Source organism: Platichthys flesus, chromosome 18 (assembly GCF_949316205.1).
Source record: "Platichthys flesus chromosome 18, fPlaFle2.1, whole genome shotgun sequence".
In the NCBI taxonomy this organism is placed as follows: domain Eukaryota; kingdom Metazoa; phylum Chordata; class Actinopteri; order Pleuronectiformes; family Pleuronectidae; genus Platichthys; species Platichthys flesus.
Genome location: NC_084962.1, coordinates 11247677 through 11264007, shown reverse-complemented (window position 1 = coordinate 11264007; position 16331 = coordinate 11247677). Strand labels below are relative to the sequence as shown.

The 16331-nt window shown below is 41.8% G+C and overlaps 2 protein-coding genes across 4 annotated transcripts; both read left to right on the top strand.

Annotated features, from left to right (window-relative positions):
- Positions 1–333: 333 nt before the first annotated feature.
- Positions 334–14269, top strand: scml4 (Scm polycomb group protein like 4). Of its 2 annotated transcripts, XM_062410668.1 has the most exons (8): positions 334–537; positions 1235–1308; positions 4119–4366; positions 8573–8775; positions 9405–9531; positions 11638–11850; positions 12023–12168; positions 12353–14269. In XM_062410668.1, exons 4-8 carry the CDS (start codon positions 8578–8580, stop codon positions 12476–12478), a joined length of 810 nt encoding a protein of 269 aa, XP_062266652.1. In that variant the 5' UTR covers positions 334–537; positions 1235–1308; positions 4119–4366; positions 8573–8577; the 3' UTR covers positions 12479–14269. The 2 variants fall into 2 exon arrangements, with proteins under 2 accessions (XP_062266652.1, XP_062266653.1); XM_062410669.1 differs by lacking the exons at positions 334–537; positions 1235–1308; positions 4119–4366 and adding an exon at positions 7684–7804.
- A 334-nt stretch (positions 14270–14603) lies between these two features.
- LOC133974025 (mitoregulin-like) lies at positions 14604–15648 on the top strand. 2 transcript variants are annotated; one of them, XR_009924633.1, is made up of 2 exons: positions 14604–14925; positions 15359–15648. XR_009924633.1 is itself a non-coding variant. In XM_062412119.1 (2 exons), exon 1 carries the CDS (start codon positions 14689–14691, stop codon positions 14857–14859), a length of 171 nt encoding a protein of 56 aa, XP_062268103.1. In that variant the 5' UTR covers positions 14611–14688; the 3' UTR covers positions 14860–14862; positions 15359–15648. The 2 variants fall into 2 exon arrangements, 1 of the variants encoding a protein (XP_062268103.1); XM_062412119.1 differs by having other exon boundaries at positions 14611–14862.
- Positions 15649–16331: the final 683 nt, after the last annotated feature.

The window sequence follows — 16331 nt, the reverse complement described above, 5'->3', positions numbered from 1 at the left end:
GAAAATAAAATGAAAGGAGAAATGGCACACTTGTAACGCAGGTAAAACCCCATGTGAACATGTACACAAGGTTGTGAGTTATAAAAGAAGTAGCAGTATTGCACCAAACTTCATTATTTCATCTGGTTCCAGCTCAAACAACCGCCTCACCTTTATGATGGGTGTTTTCAAAAGGATTGCACCTCTTCAGCTTTATCTACCGCTCCCTCTCTTTGTAATAAACCAGCAGCAGTCACATGGAAACATGATCCAAACTGGGAGCCCCACTCCCCCCTTCTCCTCCTCTACCTGCGCCCCTGAGGAAGCTCCTGCCCCTAAAATATAAAACCTCCGGACAGAAGCGTGAAGGTGAAACTGCGGCTGCTCTGCCTCCAGCAGCAAGCGGCTCCGTGAGCGCCGCGGTGCCGCATCCGCAGGGGAGGAACCCGGACTGAGCTGCTCCCCGCACCGGGAGTCACTGGGAGTCACTGGGAGCCACCGGGAGTCACCGGGCTCACGGTCCGAACGAAACCCGCCAGGGAGCAACAGATCCAATCGGTAAAGGCACCGGCAATGTGATTATATAACTAATCCTTGGCTGTTTATATCGATGTTCTAGTCTGACCTAGAATCAGGTCATAATAATCTCACCCTAAATGATCTGTTAAATACAACAAGGTCAGTTTAGACTCACTTTAAACGTGACTATGCTGAGCTTCAGGACACTGGTCCCTTCTTACTTGAAACTGTGTTTTTAAGACTACACGAAAGCAGTGGTAGACCTAGGATTTGTATAAGGGGCTGAAATTGGGGGGGGGGGGGGGGGATACATGTCCGACATCTGTGCACAATTCCTGACTGTGTAAGGTGCGCTGTCTCATTCCTTTACTGTTAGATCTGAAGCTTTGAGCAAAGCCACACATCAGTGAATATATTTTGGAAATGTTTCCTTTATCAAGAACTCGTCAGGGTTACTTTGGTTACTTTAGTTACTTTAGTTACTTTTTTTCTATTCTTACTGATTATCTTGTTTTTTTTTATCACATTTTGCATGTTGGGCTCAGCTCAGCTTCCCATTTATAGGTTAACTGGTGAACTTCCTCTCTCACCAAATCACTCGTTGGTCTCCAGAAGAGAAATCAGAAAACATCAATGATCATGTGATATAAAGTGTTAAATGTGACTTCAGTAAAAATACTACAGTCAGTGTTGTTATGAAATAGTATGACTGTGCCATTTTGTTTTTGTTTCCAAGGCGACCGAACATGTTGATCTCATAATAATCCAGCTGTGCAACGTCAGCTCCCTGATGATGTCACCATCACTTTGGTAACAACTGACCACACCGACCATGTACACACAGCCAATCAAATCTCCTTTTTTTTTACTGCACTGCAGATACGAAAAAAATCTGTTTTTGTTGTCAACTCGTCAGATGTCAGAACATTTTTCATTGGCATTATCATAATTTTTTTTAATAATAAATATTCCTGTTTTAACCCAAGCTTGAAATTAACACAAAGACTGTTTAAAGTGACCAAAGTCTCATGCAGACGCCATATATCGGATTTTCTTTCAAACCTCTCCAGTGATCTCTCCTTATAGCTGCTTGGGGGAATAATGAACAGCATGTGTGTGTGTCTGTGAATGTCTCTGAGTGTGCATGGTTGTGTGTGGTTGTGTATGTGTGTGTGTGTTTTAGTTTGGTAAAGTGGAAAGATAAAGTATTTTGTTCTTTTCTAAGGGGATCCAGAGCCTGTCTGTGTCTGAGTGTGTGTGTGTGTGTGTGTGAGAGAGAGAGAGAACAGTCTGTTTCATGTGTTTTACTGTTTGATTTTTCAGATTTTTGGTATATATGACTTATCGGGGTTGAGGGCAGTCCGCAGATGAAAGTGTTTTATTTTCTCTTCACTCCTTTCTCTTATTGACCCATTTCCTTCTTTTCTGTCCTTATATCTCTCCTTTGATTATATTTAGTCACACACACACACACACACACATACACACACACACACACACACACACACACACACACACACACACACACACAAACACACACACATAGAATGCTAATAAACAAAAAAACACTGCATCTCTTTCAAACAGAAAACAATTAGAATTTCCCTCCGTTGTCATTTACGCTTACCATTTTCTGGTGCTTTCTTTTTAACCAATAACTCAACCCTCTCTTCTCCGACTCTATTACTTTCTCTCTTAAGGCCTTTTTATTTATTCCATAGCTAATCTCATTTCATCTCTCTGTCTCAATCTCTTCATTCTTTCCTTCCCAGGATTAGAGACAAGTTAGAGACAGTGGCTTTTGGTCTGCTTGTGCTTTTTGAGTCGTTCTAAGTCACGCTAGTGGAAATGCTAACCTTCCAACAGTAACTGTCCATGAATTTGAATTAATTACCTTCGTATTTGCTGCATGGTTCTCAGGGGATAAACCCTAATGACTTTGTTTTTTTGTGGTTTTCAAGACTTGCTAAGCTAATGTCACTTTGCTTTAATTCATTTTTGTTGATTATAATTGTAAATACTAGCACAATAACACAATAAACTACGATGGTAAATATGTTGCCCCTATGCATAATGGTTTGCATTCACTGGTTAGAATTCATTCCAACTACAAAGTCACTATAATGACTGCAGTAACTACAATGGCTGTGTTCTTGTTTTTATTGATTTACACTGACATGACTATAACAAATACTACCTACCACATTACATTACCTCCACCAAGGCCCAACAGTGTCATTATTATCAAGTTCCCAAAATATGCATAATATGTTTCATCCAGATCCATTAATTACTCCCTTGGGAAATGGGGAACATGTTAATAAATATGACTTCTTTTCGTTAATATTTCTTTATGTTAGAAGCAGTGAAAAAATATACTGGAACGGCACTTAAATTGAGTCCCCTCTTCCCTGTTATCGATCACATCCTTCCACCAAGTTTCGTGGAATTCCCTCCAGTTGTTTTTGTGTAATCTTGTTCACAAACAAACAAACAAACCAACACTAATAGATTCTCACATGCATTCACCTGAAACGGAAGCCCTCTCTCTCTATCCTCTCCTCACTGCTGCGCTGCATGAAGAACACTTAATGGGAGTGTGTGTATTTAGGAAATCACATCACTATCAGGTTACGTTTTAAATAAATTAATTTTGTCAGAGGAGCAATTATGTCTCGCGATAAGATTCCTTCCCTCTCGTCAAACTGCATTTGCTAACAATCCATAAAGATCTGGAATGAAGAAGTCTTCCCCTCGACATTAGTTCCAGCAGGACCAACTGCCGCCCGGCAGAAAACAAGATGGGCTCGTTCAGCAGTGTAACAGGGTGATAATGTGAACGTTTCCATCAGCTCCAACAAGCCTCACCGCTTCCCTCTCTCTCATCATCACCCTCCTTTGTTCCATCCAATTCAGAGGAGACTGCGAGTGCAGTTAGTTCAAGTTAATCAGTGAGTCCAGAACCCTAGAGGCCAATTTGAATTCACTTTACAGCACAATAGACACATTGTCCCCAACACTTTTATCATTAGTGAAGCCATATTCTCCCATTAGCTCTCGGTTTATTTCTCTGACCTCTGAACAGGCACGCGCTGCTGTAATTAGACAACCGCCAATTTATTTTGCTGATTAAATATTCCTCTATACCCTCCCTGTTCTTTCTTTCTTTCGTTTTTTACTTTCGTTTCTTTCTTTCTTTCTTTCTTTCTTTCTTTCTTTCTTTCTTCGCAGTGATCAGGGGATGGAGCAGTATTAGGTCCCTCTGACACTAATGCACTCAACCAATCAGGAGTCGGTCTCAGCTGTCAATCTTACCCCACTTTCACATAATCAAATAACCAAATAAAACCAAACTAACATGAAGAAGTAAGAGTTGGACAAACATCGACTTTACTACAGTATCTAAAAATGACAGGAACCATCTTCGAGAGAAAGTTATTTGATTTTTATTTCGACTCATTATTTTGTTTCTGTGTCTCCTCCACAATAAGGAGGAGGTGGGATTTATGACCTTTTCTGCAACCAGCCTGACATTTTGGATTTCTTTAGGGGAGCAGTCATGTCCTCCATCTTTTGGATCCGAATTATGGTTGTCGATAGTTTTCTCTCATTTTTTCCAGTGTGATGTATTTTGCTCTGTGCTGGTGGGCTGCGAGGATATGAGCCTGAGAGGAAGTTTGAATTTCAAACCTGACTCCCAATTGGATCTGCCTCGCCACCTGTTTCCTGGTTTCCGGGCATCCTCGGCGAAGGCGTGCGGCTCCTGGATCACCGGGACCAGCGGGACGAGGCTGCTGGCACCTGGTCAACGTGGAGGCAGAGCCAGGGCCAGCTGTGCAGAGAGCAAGGAGCGGGGCCCCTGAACAGAGTAAATATTTATTCCTAGTGAATCTCAGCACTTTATTTTGAAGTGATTTGGTTAAAAAATTCTTTTGTATTTTTTAGCCATTTATATAATAATTATTATTATTAACAACAATTATAAATATATAATATATTGAACTATTATGACCAGCATATTAAAGCATACTAAAATAAACTGTAGTTGTATCCAGAGTTGTACATTTTATGTTGAAATTGTAAAAAACTAATTCTGTAAAGTCAATACAATACACGGATTCAAGTAAAATACATTTATCTTAAAAATTCAAAATTCCTGCACAGTACTTGAGTAAATATACCACCTATGTTAAACATCATTATAAGGCCAAGAAAAAAAAGGAAGGATGAATTTGATAATGTCAATTTCAACCGGTAAATGTGTGCACGTGTGTGTGTGTCTGAGGACAAGGTCATTTAAGGATTCTTGGATGATATCTATCACATTTTCCTTTTTGTATCTCGTCCTAGCCATTTCTTTTATTATTTTTTTTAACAACAATAATAAATATATAACATATTGAATTATTACGACCAGCATATAATAGCATACTAAAATAAACTGTATTTGTATCCAGAGTTGTACATTTTATGTTGAAATTGTAAAAAACTAATTCTGTTAAGTCACTACAATACAAGGACTCAGGTAATGTATTCAAAATTCCTGCACAGTACTTGAGTAAATATACCACCTATGTTAAAAATCATTATATGGCCAAGAAAAAGGAAGATGAATTTGATATTGTGTATTTCAACACATTTTCCTTATTGTATCCCTGAGAAGAAAAGAGCAACACTCCTCACCTTCCCTTTCCTGTGGAGTGTGTTGTGTTATTAATGGCCTCAGCAGAGATAAGGCGGGACAATGTGTGTGTGTGTGTGTGTGTGTGTGTGTGAGTGTGTGTGTGTGTGTGTGTGTGTGTGTGAATGTGTGAATGTGTGATTTCGCCTCTTTAATACACACATAGCTGTTTATGTGTTTATTTATTCCCACCTTATCACATGACTTTGGTGCAAAATCCGATTCTACTGTCTGTTACCATGGAGACGCCCTGCCTGAGCTGTAAATAAATTCGCGGGGGGGGGTTGTTACATTGATTGGAGAACACACACACTCACACACATCCACACAAGCGCACACACACACGCACACTAAAGAAAGGATGTATAGTTTTTTGTTTGAACGCAGCGGTGTCAAGCATGCATCTTGGTGTGTGAGTGTGTGTCTGTGTGTGAGTGTGTGAGACGGTGTTCACACAGTTTGTCCCTGTGTGTGTAGGTGTGGAGACGCATTAGCATAACTCACTTCATTGCAATTTGGCCCCTTCACAAGTGAAAACAGATACAAAATTCATGCCCTGCAACCAGTGATTAAGTTATGCTAATCAGGGCTGATCATTGTTACTGCGGCCGCCACCACACCAAGTGCCTTCCTCTTCCGTTCAGCAGGCGGAGGCAGTGGAGGACAGTATCTAATGACACTGGTTTCACTGGTCTGTTAATTGCCCTAACTGGCCTTAAACAAATGAAGCTGCGATCCCAAAACGTCTTGGTGCAGCCGTGCAAAGCTTTTTTCTTCTCGTCCGCCCCCCCACCCCCCACAAACATTTTTTGAGGGAAAGAAAATGTGGGTGTTAATCGCAACCCCGCCCCCCCCCCCCCCCCCCCCCCCTGTTCCCATCCCCCACCCGCCCCCCCATCCCCCACGTCCAATTCTTTCTAAGTAAAAGATGATTATCTGCTCTCTCTCTCTCTGCGTCTGTAATGTGATGCACCGTAATGGGACAGGACCGACTGAGGAGGGACATCAGGACTAATCTCACTGTGTAATTACTTTATGATTTATGGGCCGCCCACACACACACACACACACACACACACACACACACACACACTCAATTCGAGGTCCCTGTAGATTAAGTGTGTGACTGTTTGCCAACACTCTGTATCATAGCCTTATTGTCCCCACACCTTTATTGTCCCTTTATTTTATCACCACGTTCTGGGCTCCGAGCTAAGAAACAATAAATTGAGCCTGGCCTGTCACATTCAGTGTCGAAACATCTTGTGAGTCAACCCTTCACGTCCCACTCCTTTACAAATCTCTTCACTCGCTGGCAGCGGCTGTGCGAGCATAGCGAGGCCAAGCAGGCGTTTGATCCCCCCCCCCCCCCCCCCCCCCCCGCCATTTGAAAGGTTAACCGGATTTTGACTGAGTGTTAAAACCCCACAAACGCGGGCTTCAAATGGAAAATCGGCATAGCAACCTGAGCGTAGCTAATCGATATGTGGCGGCAGGCGGGTCAAAGCCTGAGTTGTACCCCACGCTTGTGGCCTATGAGAGCATTCAGGCACCTGCGAGGCTGCGTTTCTCTTTTCAATGGGAAACCAATCGCACACAACCTTTTATTCCGTCCACGTGTTCTTTTTATTAGACATAAAACAAAAGCCACCTACGTGAGGTGACACAAAGACAGAGGAAGTCTATAAATAAAAGGGAAGGCTCTGCAGAAATATATATATTTGATCCCAAACAACATCAGCGAAATGATAATCCTGACGAGTTTCGGCTTGAAGCTTTTGACAAAAGAATTCATACTACTTATACTTATATATTATATATTCAAATTTTGGTGCAATCTTTTTTTGTTGTTGATGAGAACCGGCTTCTCGGGTAGAACATTCCTGAGAAATGATTTCACTTCTCAGTTTGTAATCCCCGAACGCGTGTAGTGCAAAAACTCTGCACAGCTTGAATCCCCTGTCACTTGTTCTGAGCCGTTTTTTGAAAACAGACAGGGAAGATCCTGAGCTGCTGTAATTACATTACGATCCCCTACACACACACACACACACACACACACAAATTTTAGGTCCCATTTTGGGAATTTACATAGACTTTCATTCATTTCCTGGAGAACTATTTTAATAATAGTCATAACCACTTCTTACCCAACCCTAACTCTAACCCTCACCTTAACATTTGTCCCCAAAGGCAGCCTATGACAGAAACACACACACGCACACACATATAGACGTTGCTCTGAGCTCAGCACGTCTGCCGGCTACCGCGGGATGTTAGAAGCATGTTGCCATGGCAACCCAAAGGGGACACACAGGGAAAAGGGGGTTAGGGTAGAAGGGAAGGGGGGTAGGAGGGGGATGCTTTAGAGGAAGGTGGTCGGAGATTGAGGAACAGACAGGGGGGGGGGGGGGGGGGGGGAAGGGGAGGCAGAGTGTGTGTGAGAGAGAGAGAGAGGTGTGCAGAGTTGCTGGTGTCTTGAAAGTGTGCAGCAGCAGCAGCAGCAGCAGCAGAGAACAGTGTAGAGGCAGACGGGTTGGAGATCCATCGGGGGAATATATCCAGAAAGCCGCTGCTGGGGTGAAGCATCACGCAGGCAGTGATTACCAGACGGCTGTGTGCATGGTAGGCAATGCAGCACTCACGTTGATTCATGTCTGTGTGTGTGCTTGTGTGTGTGTGTGTGTGTGTGTGTGTGTGTGTGTGTGTGTGTGTGTGTGTTCATGTTGAGGTTTTTCTCTGTGTGATCTGACGTGAGGCGGAGGACGGTGGGGACACCGCATGTTCACATGCTCCCTCTGTCTCCGTTCCTGCTTCTCTTGCTTTCTGCAAAGGACCCGAGTGTTCTTCATCACAGGAAGATGATTTCATTATCCACCGCTCTGCGACGAGGCAAAACCATGTGTGTGTGTTAATTAGCCAAACAGAGACAAAAGAATAATGGGTACGAGACAGACAATTAGTGAAACATCCTCTGCTGAACTTCTGCGGTGCTGCTCAGCTGGCAACTCACATGCTCGCTCCTAACACAGGCAAGGGGTGTGTGTGTGTGTGTGTTGTGTGTGTGTGTCTTTGTCTGTCCCTCTCTGTGCAGTAATGATATTTATTGCAATCTTTGCAGCTGCAGAGGGGGAGGGGTGTGGCAGAGTACAAAGCTTTATGTTGCTTTGTTTCTATTTCCTATATTTTCTGGGCGGGTGGGTGTGCACATGTGTGTTTGCATGTGTGTGTATGTGTGTGTATGTGTGTGTGTGCGTGTGTGTTTCTGGGGGAAATAGTCTGACATGTACAGCTCAGCTTCCGCTCCACTTTGACACAGAGGCAGTGGTGCGCGCAGTTTGAAGCCGCCACTTCCTGTTACTCTCAGTTTAATAATCTCTCTGTCTCTGTCAGGTCTGATGAGTGCCCTTTCTGTCGGCTCCGAAATGCAGTCTCCAGGCCCCGGCCCACAGTTTACAGTGGGGCCGCCGGGGAAGGTGCCCGGCAGGAAGAGAGGACGCCCTCCCATCCGTAAGCTGGAGTTCCAGAGTCACTATGTCGAGCCTCTGTCCCAACTCAAAGTCCCGAAGAAGAGAGGCAGGAAACCTGGCTTCAAGGTAACTTTCACTTTACTAAGCTTCCAGGAATCTGTCTGTGTCTGCACAGGATGTGTTCAGGGCATTAAGTTGAGTGTACGTCACAATGTGGTGCTGGAATCGGCTCTGGTTTTGGCATCTCTAGTAGTATTGGTGCTGATTGTTATTGATATTTGATATGGTGGTTCTGTTGATAGTGGAATTACTTTGAGAGCCTCCATTTTTATTTAAAGGGGGATTCCGGTGTTTTTCAACCTGGGCCCAATGTTTATAAATATGAATATGAATTATGCTGATCGGCTTAGTAGATTGTTTACGCCAGCAGCTGCAACACAGTAGTTGTGGCTACAATCTAATCTTATGGGGCAACTGCTATGGAATATCCACTTAAACAGCTTTGTTTTATTCAATATTCTGATTCCCAAAGTTTTTGTTCGTACCATTTGGTTACACACGCTCATTTATAAAATACCAGAATCCCCTTTAAACCCTAGTTTTTCCCCTAATGGACCATAGAATATATTTTATACCCTATGGCCAAAGACCCAAGTATGTTCCTCATTACAAAATATTGTTTTCTTTTGTTCTATCAGAATCACAGCTATAATAAGTACTGATTTTTGTGTGTGTGTGTGTGTTTGTGTGTGTAGCTGAAGCCCAGGATGGTGATGTCCTTGGCCAACTCTTCTCCAAACAGCACACCAGAACCGGAGATGGGCTCAGTCCCACAGGATGCTGCCATCGTCCCCCACTCTACCACACCACAGGTCCTAACAGGTAACACTACACACTCGAACACACACACAGTTTGACTTCTACAAGGCAATTAACTGTGTGATTAATTAAATGAGGGATACGATGTCAGAAAGGTTAAGAGGTCGAATTTTCTTTTTAGCTTCAGACCTGGGACTCTTCAGTCTGAGGAAGGTGGTCTTAACATTTCTACACGTATTTCACACCCGGCTTGACTTGTTAGCGACTCTCTGGTATGAAATGTGCCCTCCCTTCCTCTCTTTTATGTTTATATCTTATCTTTTTCAATCCCAGCTGACTTCTTTATTCCGCTCAGCCAGTGTGTCCTCTTTGTTCCCTCAGTACATCAGTCCCCCCTTCTCTGTGAGGAGATATTCTTTAAGATGTAGAACATTGACTCTTCTGCATGTCTGCATGTTAAATCAAAACCCCCACGAGTGTCTGTGGGTTTACTTTGTATGTTTACATGCTTTCAAATGAGAAACGCATGCCTTCCAATAGAACCCAAACACATCATATTTCATATTCTCGTCTGTCTCACCACTTTGCTTCCCTCTTCTGCGTTGCCTCTGGAGAGTTTTTTTAATCTTTCACTTTCACATACAACCATCATTTCTGTCTTGCTCTTTTTTTCTCTCTCTCTCTCTCCTCCCCCCACAAGGTCTGTCCTGCTCAGAAATAGCAAATATTTAAAGATTGCATTCAACGTATTTGAGGTGGGAATGGGAATCTCAAAAGGACCAGCAGTTTGCTCTTTGTTCCAAATCATAAAAAGTGTTTGATGTCACACTGTAGACGTACAGAAGCAAAGCGCTAAAAGACACACGCACACACGTGCATGCACACACACACACACACACACACCCACACACACACACATCAAAATCAGTTTACTCCCTGTGGTGTATGTCGCTTCTCTGGTAGAATTGGAGGTGCCCTTCAAAGACAGTCCCTGCATTGCAAGCATACTATTTGGGATACTGTCTATGTTGAGCGCATTCCTTTATAGATTCAGATTCATATATTCCCAAACAATGTTTATACAAGAATAATTGAAGGATTAGGATTCTAAAAATGAGAGAAACTAATGGAATTCTATTAATATATGAAGGTTTACTATAAGATTTAAAGGCTTGTCTCTAAATAACCCTCCACCGTCACATCACAAGCATAAACACACACAAGCAGGTCTTATCACTCAAACAACCTTTTCGAGGGAAAAAAAATACATTTGACTTTTGTGTAGCACAATGTTGATTCAACTAATTAGAGTATTTCCAGCTTATAAATCTGTTACCAGTTAAACCTGTAACTGCTCAGCTTTGGTGAGCCGAAAAACAGAACTTGAACAAAGAAAGGGGATTCATTATAATTCCTTAAAACGTTTCATCTTTTTCACAACCACACAGTAGCAGACTGAGGGGCTTCAAGATGTAGCTCATAATTATTAATAGCTTTTATCAGTATTCAAACTGCTCTCTATTGCAACATTCAAGACTGCAGATGTCATATTGGTTTGACAGAAATGGAAATTGTTTGTGCTTAAATCTTAGACTATACTGTATTTTTAAAGATGACCAGAGATGAAGCAGAAATATCCCAGATATTACATATGGAACCCAAATCTACCTGAAATGGCAGAAAGAGCGATCATGTCGTCCAGCTTTGTGTGTAGTCTATAATGTGGCTTCTATACATTTTATGGTAATTTGTTTTACAAAGTTGTTTAGTGCTAAACGGAAGATGCATCTTCATGGTTTTACACACTATCTCCATTTTAGAGTCTCTCAGACTGTTAACATTAGTATGCTAACACAGTCACAAACATAATGCTAACAAGTTGATTTAAAGTAGATACAACTCATTCATCCAATAATGCCATTGTCATCAGCTTTACAGGTATTAAGGTATTATGTTATAAACTAAAGTTCGGGACAAACGGCAAATTTGATCTGATAACTGAAGGGCTAACTCAAATGTTAGGTGATTTATCGTCATCCTCGAGGGGGACGTGGATTTGTTCTCCTGATTTCATCCAGATATGTCCTTTGAGTAGCTTGACAATATTATATACAAAGACAATATTCTCCACGTGGTCTTTAATGATGTCACTTCCTGTTGTTTCTCTAGCAGAGACACCAATGCCTGACGACTTCTTGTGTGACCCACCAGTGGACTCCAAGCGCTACGCCATCGATCCCAGTGACTCGGCTTTCAATGTCATGACGTCGCAGTACCAGACAAAGCACTCGTATGGTTACCGTGGCAGTAGTTGCTCTACCCCGATGGCTTTGTGCAGACAGGCGTCAAGCCCAGCAAGCTTCCAGGAGTCAAACAGAAATGGTGAGGCTGCGGGGGAAACCCTTAAAAAGATGAATTGACCATGAACAATGCAAATTCCTTGGTATTGCTTCCACAGAAGAAGGACTAAAGATAAATATGAAAGAATTTTCTAGACATCTCTTCCCATGATGTTAAGCATTTGGTCATGAAATCCTCTCTCTGTGGAGCACAGGTTGCAGCTCAATGCCGGACTCTGGAGAGTGCAAACGTCCTGCTGGTAAGGACCCGTCGAGCTGGGGTGTGGAGGAGGTGGTTTGGTTTATCAAAGACGCCGACCCCCAAGCCCTGGGACCTCACGCCGATGCCTTCAGGAAGCATGTGAGTCCTAGTGACTTTATACTTTAGTCCATTGCCATCGGCTGATAATGTCACACAAAATGTATTGCAACAGATTAAATATTTGTACGATTTTACTGTTCCACATGTCAAGTTAACTGCGTAACCAGGTCAAGTGTGTGTTAAAGTGTAGATTCTCAGTAAAGTGGCTCTGCATGTGTTTCAGGAGATAGACGGAGACGCTCTGCTCCTGCTGAAAAGCGAGATGATGATGAAGTACCTGGGACTGAAGCTGGGCCCCGCGGTCAAACTCTGCTACCACATCGACAGGCTCAAACAGAATCGGATTTGACTTTCTGCAAAAGGGCCAAACACCTCAGCAGCTTTCACTAAAACTGAACCAGTACTTAATCTCTCAGACTTTCTCAACCATCAGCATCAGCTCATGAACGCCTTCGGCCTGGGATTGCACACTTGACGGCTTTTACTGCATCTGCACCACATTCTGTTGACAAATTGGACAAATTAACTGTAAATAATGAGACAATTTGCAGCTGACGCTTTTAAGTGTTTATTTTTAACCATTGTTTACTGGTTATCTGATTGGATTTACATTGTAAATAGTTCAGCTCCACGCAGATGGCAGCTATTGTTTTTTTCAGATGTGACTCCATGTGAATGTGAATCATGGTCATTGCAGCTACACATCCGGAGACCAACACAGACGTCGTTCTGACCTGGTATTAACTTCTATCCTGTGTGATCTGATCACAAGCATTCATCGCTAACTATAGACCTGATGGCATCCAAATGTATGCTCAACGCGTCCTGACAACCGAACACTCAGAGGAGGTCTGTGAGGCATGTGGCCACATGAGAAAAAAATATTTTTACGAGGAGTGACGGACGTGATTAGGAGGCACATTCAGGACCCATGTCATCCAGTCAACCATGTGACTAGATCTCTAAGGACGGATGTTAGTACCAGGTCTGAACAGGGCCAAAGACAGAGATCTTAAAAAACGTGGTGCTTCTTTACCTCAGTAGCATGTTGTTTCTTCAAGACGTCTTGCTGCTGATTATCTATTTTGTTCTATATTGATAGCGATGGTTATGCAGGTTACTCTCAATCTCTTTATGAAGTTGATGAGCAGTAAGTAAAAGCTGCTGTCTTCGGAAATCAAAAAGAAAGCTGCACAATGTCAAACCTGTATCATCTGGTAAAATAGAAGTCCTTACACCCATTCTCTGTTTTAGACAAATAACAAATAACATAAAACTCCAGAAAGAAACAACTTATCTCATCTCTTAGAAAAGTGAAACAAAGTGATTGGGACAAACCACAGCCAAGTGCAGAGTGAATAAACAGTGAAGCCATGATGTCTTTCACTCTGCTGGTGAGCTGCTTATAGGATCACTCCCTGTTTATAAACATGACAGGAAGAAAAGAAGATGGACTTTCCATATGTTCTCATATAAATTGCAAATCGTGTCACACTCGTTGGTTTCAATATTGAGTTACAACCTTGCATCTGTGTCAGAAGGCTGCAAAGTGATGTGAGCCATAGCAACTGGTAGCAAACCCATACAAGTTGATGCTCAATGAAACCACTCCTGCCACAACACTGAATCACTCTTCTCATACACTGTCTATGTGTGACTTCCTGATGAGGCCAGTTTATATTCCCCTCATGCAACTTCTCTCCAGTTTTGTTTTGCATTAATTCATCTTCACACTGTAAAATGTGTGAAGTAAAAAAACCTGAGCATTAAGAGTATGTATGTACAGTTCTCAATACTAGATATTTTGTGTTTAAGACATTTTTGTTAATTTGCAAAAAAAAATGTGTGCCACAAAACAGACTAATGTGAATTACAGCATGTATGTATGTATGATTCTTTGTGTATTCCACGAGTGTCTACAGCTATGGACTACTGTCATCTTCAGAATAACTCGATCTGATAACTGGAATTCAATGATTTGTAAGAACCGTTGTTTCCTAAAACCAAAATATTTTTAAAATGTCTTTATTATTATTTGACTCATGTTTAATAATTTTGACTCCCTATTAACCTTTCCTTCCTTTTAACAGGAATGTTTTTTTTTATAAAGCGCTCTTTTCCCAGAAAAAAATAAAATGTTTTTAAATGAACTCTGGATACATTTCAATTTTTATCAACCGTTTGTAGTGTGGATCAAACGTGTGGGTTATTGTTATTATTATTAGTAGTAGTAGTAGTGTAGTAGAAGCAGGGTGGTAATAATAATACAAATAATAATAATACAGTATTTATTCATATAGTATTATTAGTAGTAGTAGAAGTAATATCAGGGTGGTAGTAGTAGTAGTAGTAGTAGTTGTAATAGTAGTAGTAGTAGAAGTAGTAGTAGTAATACTATATTGACAGTGTGTAAATGGTTTCCGGACTTTTATTTTGGAGATCACGATATTATCGTTGGCGTAGTATCGCGGGATTTGAGCGGATCTCTTCCTGGTTGACTGTTTTCATGCCGCCGCCTCCAACGTGCGCTCCCCCGCCGTACGCGCTCCAGAGGTGAACATGGCAGTCGTCTCGGACAGGTCGCTGCAAGTGGCCGTGGTGGTGTCGTTCGCCGCCGGCTTCGTGGCGGGCTGGCAGGCCAACAGGATGAGGAGGAGGTTCCTGGACTGGAGGAAGAAGCGGCTGCAAGACCAACTGTCAGCGACTCAGAAGAAGCTGGATCTGGCCTGAGAGGTCAGGACAAGTACTCAGCTGCTGTGGGACTACAGGCCTGTACTCATAGAAGTACTAGTACAAGTAATAGTCAGTTTACATAACAGACCATATGTGTACTATTATACACAGCAATATACTCTTATATAACCTGTTTCAGATCGAATGCTTTAGTCCATTTACTTTCATACATTCTTTTCAATCAATTCTTAAAACCCACTTTTATAGACTTGCATTCATGTGACGTTTGGTTTCTTTTCACCTTTTCTTTAACTTTTTTGTTTTCACATCACAGCTGTATATTTATTCATTTAATTTTAACACTTTTTACAAACGCTGCACATTGTTAGTTCTCTTTTCTTTACTATTGGTGCTTTGCTGTCTAAGCGCTTTGTAAACGTATTAAAAAGTACTATATAATTTAAGTGTATTATTATTATTATTGTATTATTTCCCTACTGTCATTGTTTCCCTGATGATCAGTGTCTCATCACTGTGCTTGTCCTTCGTTTGTCAGATCCGTGGCTTTGATCCGGAAGAAGCTGCTGTTTCCTGGATGTTTGGAGAAGACGCCTCAACGTGATCGACCTGCTCTACCATCTGTTCCTGCCACACCTTCCAGATCAAGACTGGACTTGATATTTACTATATGGAAACACAACCATACACACCTACACATGGCAGCTTCCTGCCTGCTCTCAGACTCTAGTACGATCAAATACATGAACTGTGTCTACAGGGATTTTCCTTCTCCGCGTGTCTCTTGTCTACATCTGGTCCAATAAATTATTGTGTTTTTCATTTTAATCTTTTGTTGTTTTACTTTTCATTTGGATGAATAGTGACTTCGGCCTCGTTGAGGGGACCAAGTGGGTTTTACAGGTTCGCTCATGCTGGCAGGGCAGGCAACACATTAGTGAATAAGTATAATGTTTTGTTTCATTTTTGGATTACACTGAAATTAATTAAACCAAATCAATAACACTTTTGAGGTGATTCCAGATTCAGAGACTTTAAATGCATAAAACAATGTTATTAAGTAAATACGTAATATTTCCTCATAGTGGTGGTAGTTTAGTTCCCTTATGCTTAACCTGAAAGTGCATCGCAGTGCTGCTGCCTCACCACTGGTGTATAAATCTGCGTTTGTGACACATGCATCTTGTGGAGAATGTGAGAAACTGTAAATAATTAAATAAACTGTATAACTATAAATGCAGTTTATATACCAGCAAACTTTTCCTCGCCTAGTCTTCGTTACAGGTGGGCGTGAACCTGATCGGTTCCACTTTATTAGTGTTACTAATATTAAAAGCTCAATTCACAGTTTCCTCTCAAAACAAACTCAACACAAAACTCAAGCTACACTCACAAAACCTTTGGCTAGTCTGGCGAAATCGACAATCGACTCAAAACTATTGGACTTTTTTACAAAACCAAACACTGCCATCACACACAGCCAGCCTATGCATAAACACTAAAGCGCATTT

What these genes read in the sequence shown, in the direction of transcription:
- scml4 (XM_062410668.1), top strand. Translation starts at nt 8,578, where the DNA reads ATGAGTGCCCTTTCTGTCGGCTCCGAAATGCAGTCTCCAGGCCCCGGC. An exon ending in GCAGGAAACCTGGCTTCAAG is followed by an intron (nt 8,776 to 9,404) that starts GTAACTTTCACT and finishes TTGTGTGTGTAG; the next exon opens with CTGAAGCCCAGGATGGTGAT. An exon ending in CCGATGCCTTCAGGAAGCAT is followed by an intron (nt 12,169 to 12,352) that starts GTGAGTCCTAGT and finishes CATGTGTTTCAG; the next exon opens with GAGATAGACGGAGACGCTCT.
- LOC133974025 (XM_062412119.1), top strand. Translation starts at nt 14,689, where the DNA reads ATGGCAGTCGTCTCGGACAGGTCGCTGCAAGTGGCCGTGGTGGTGTCG.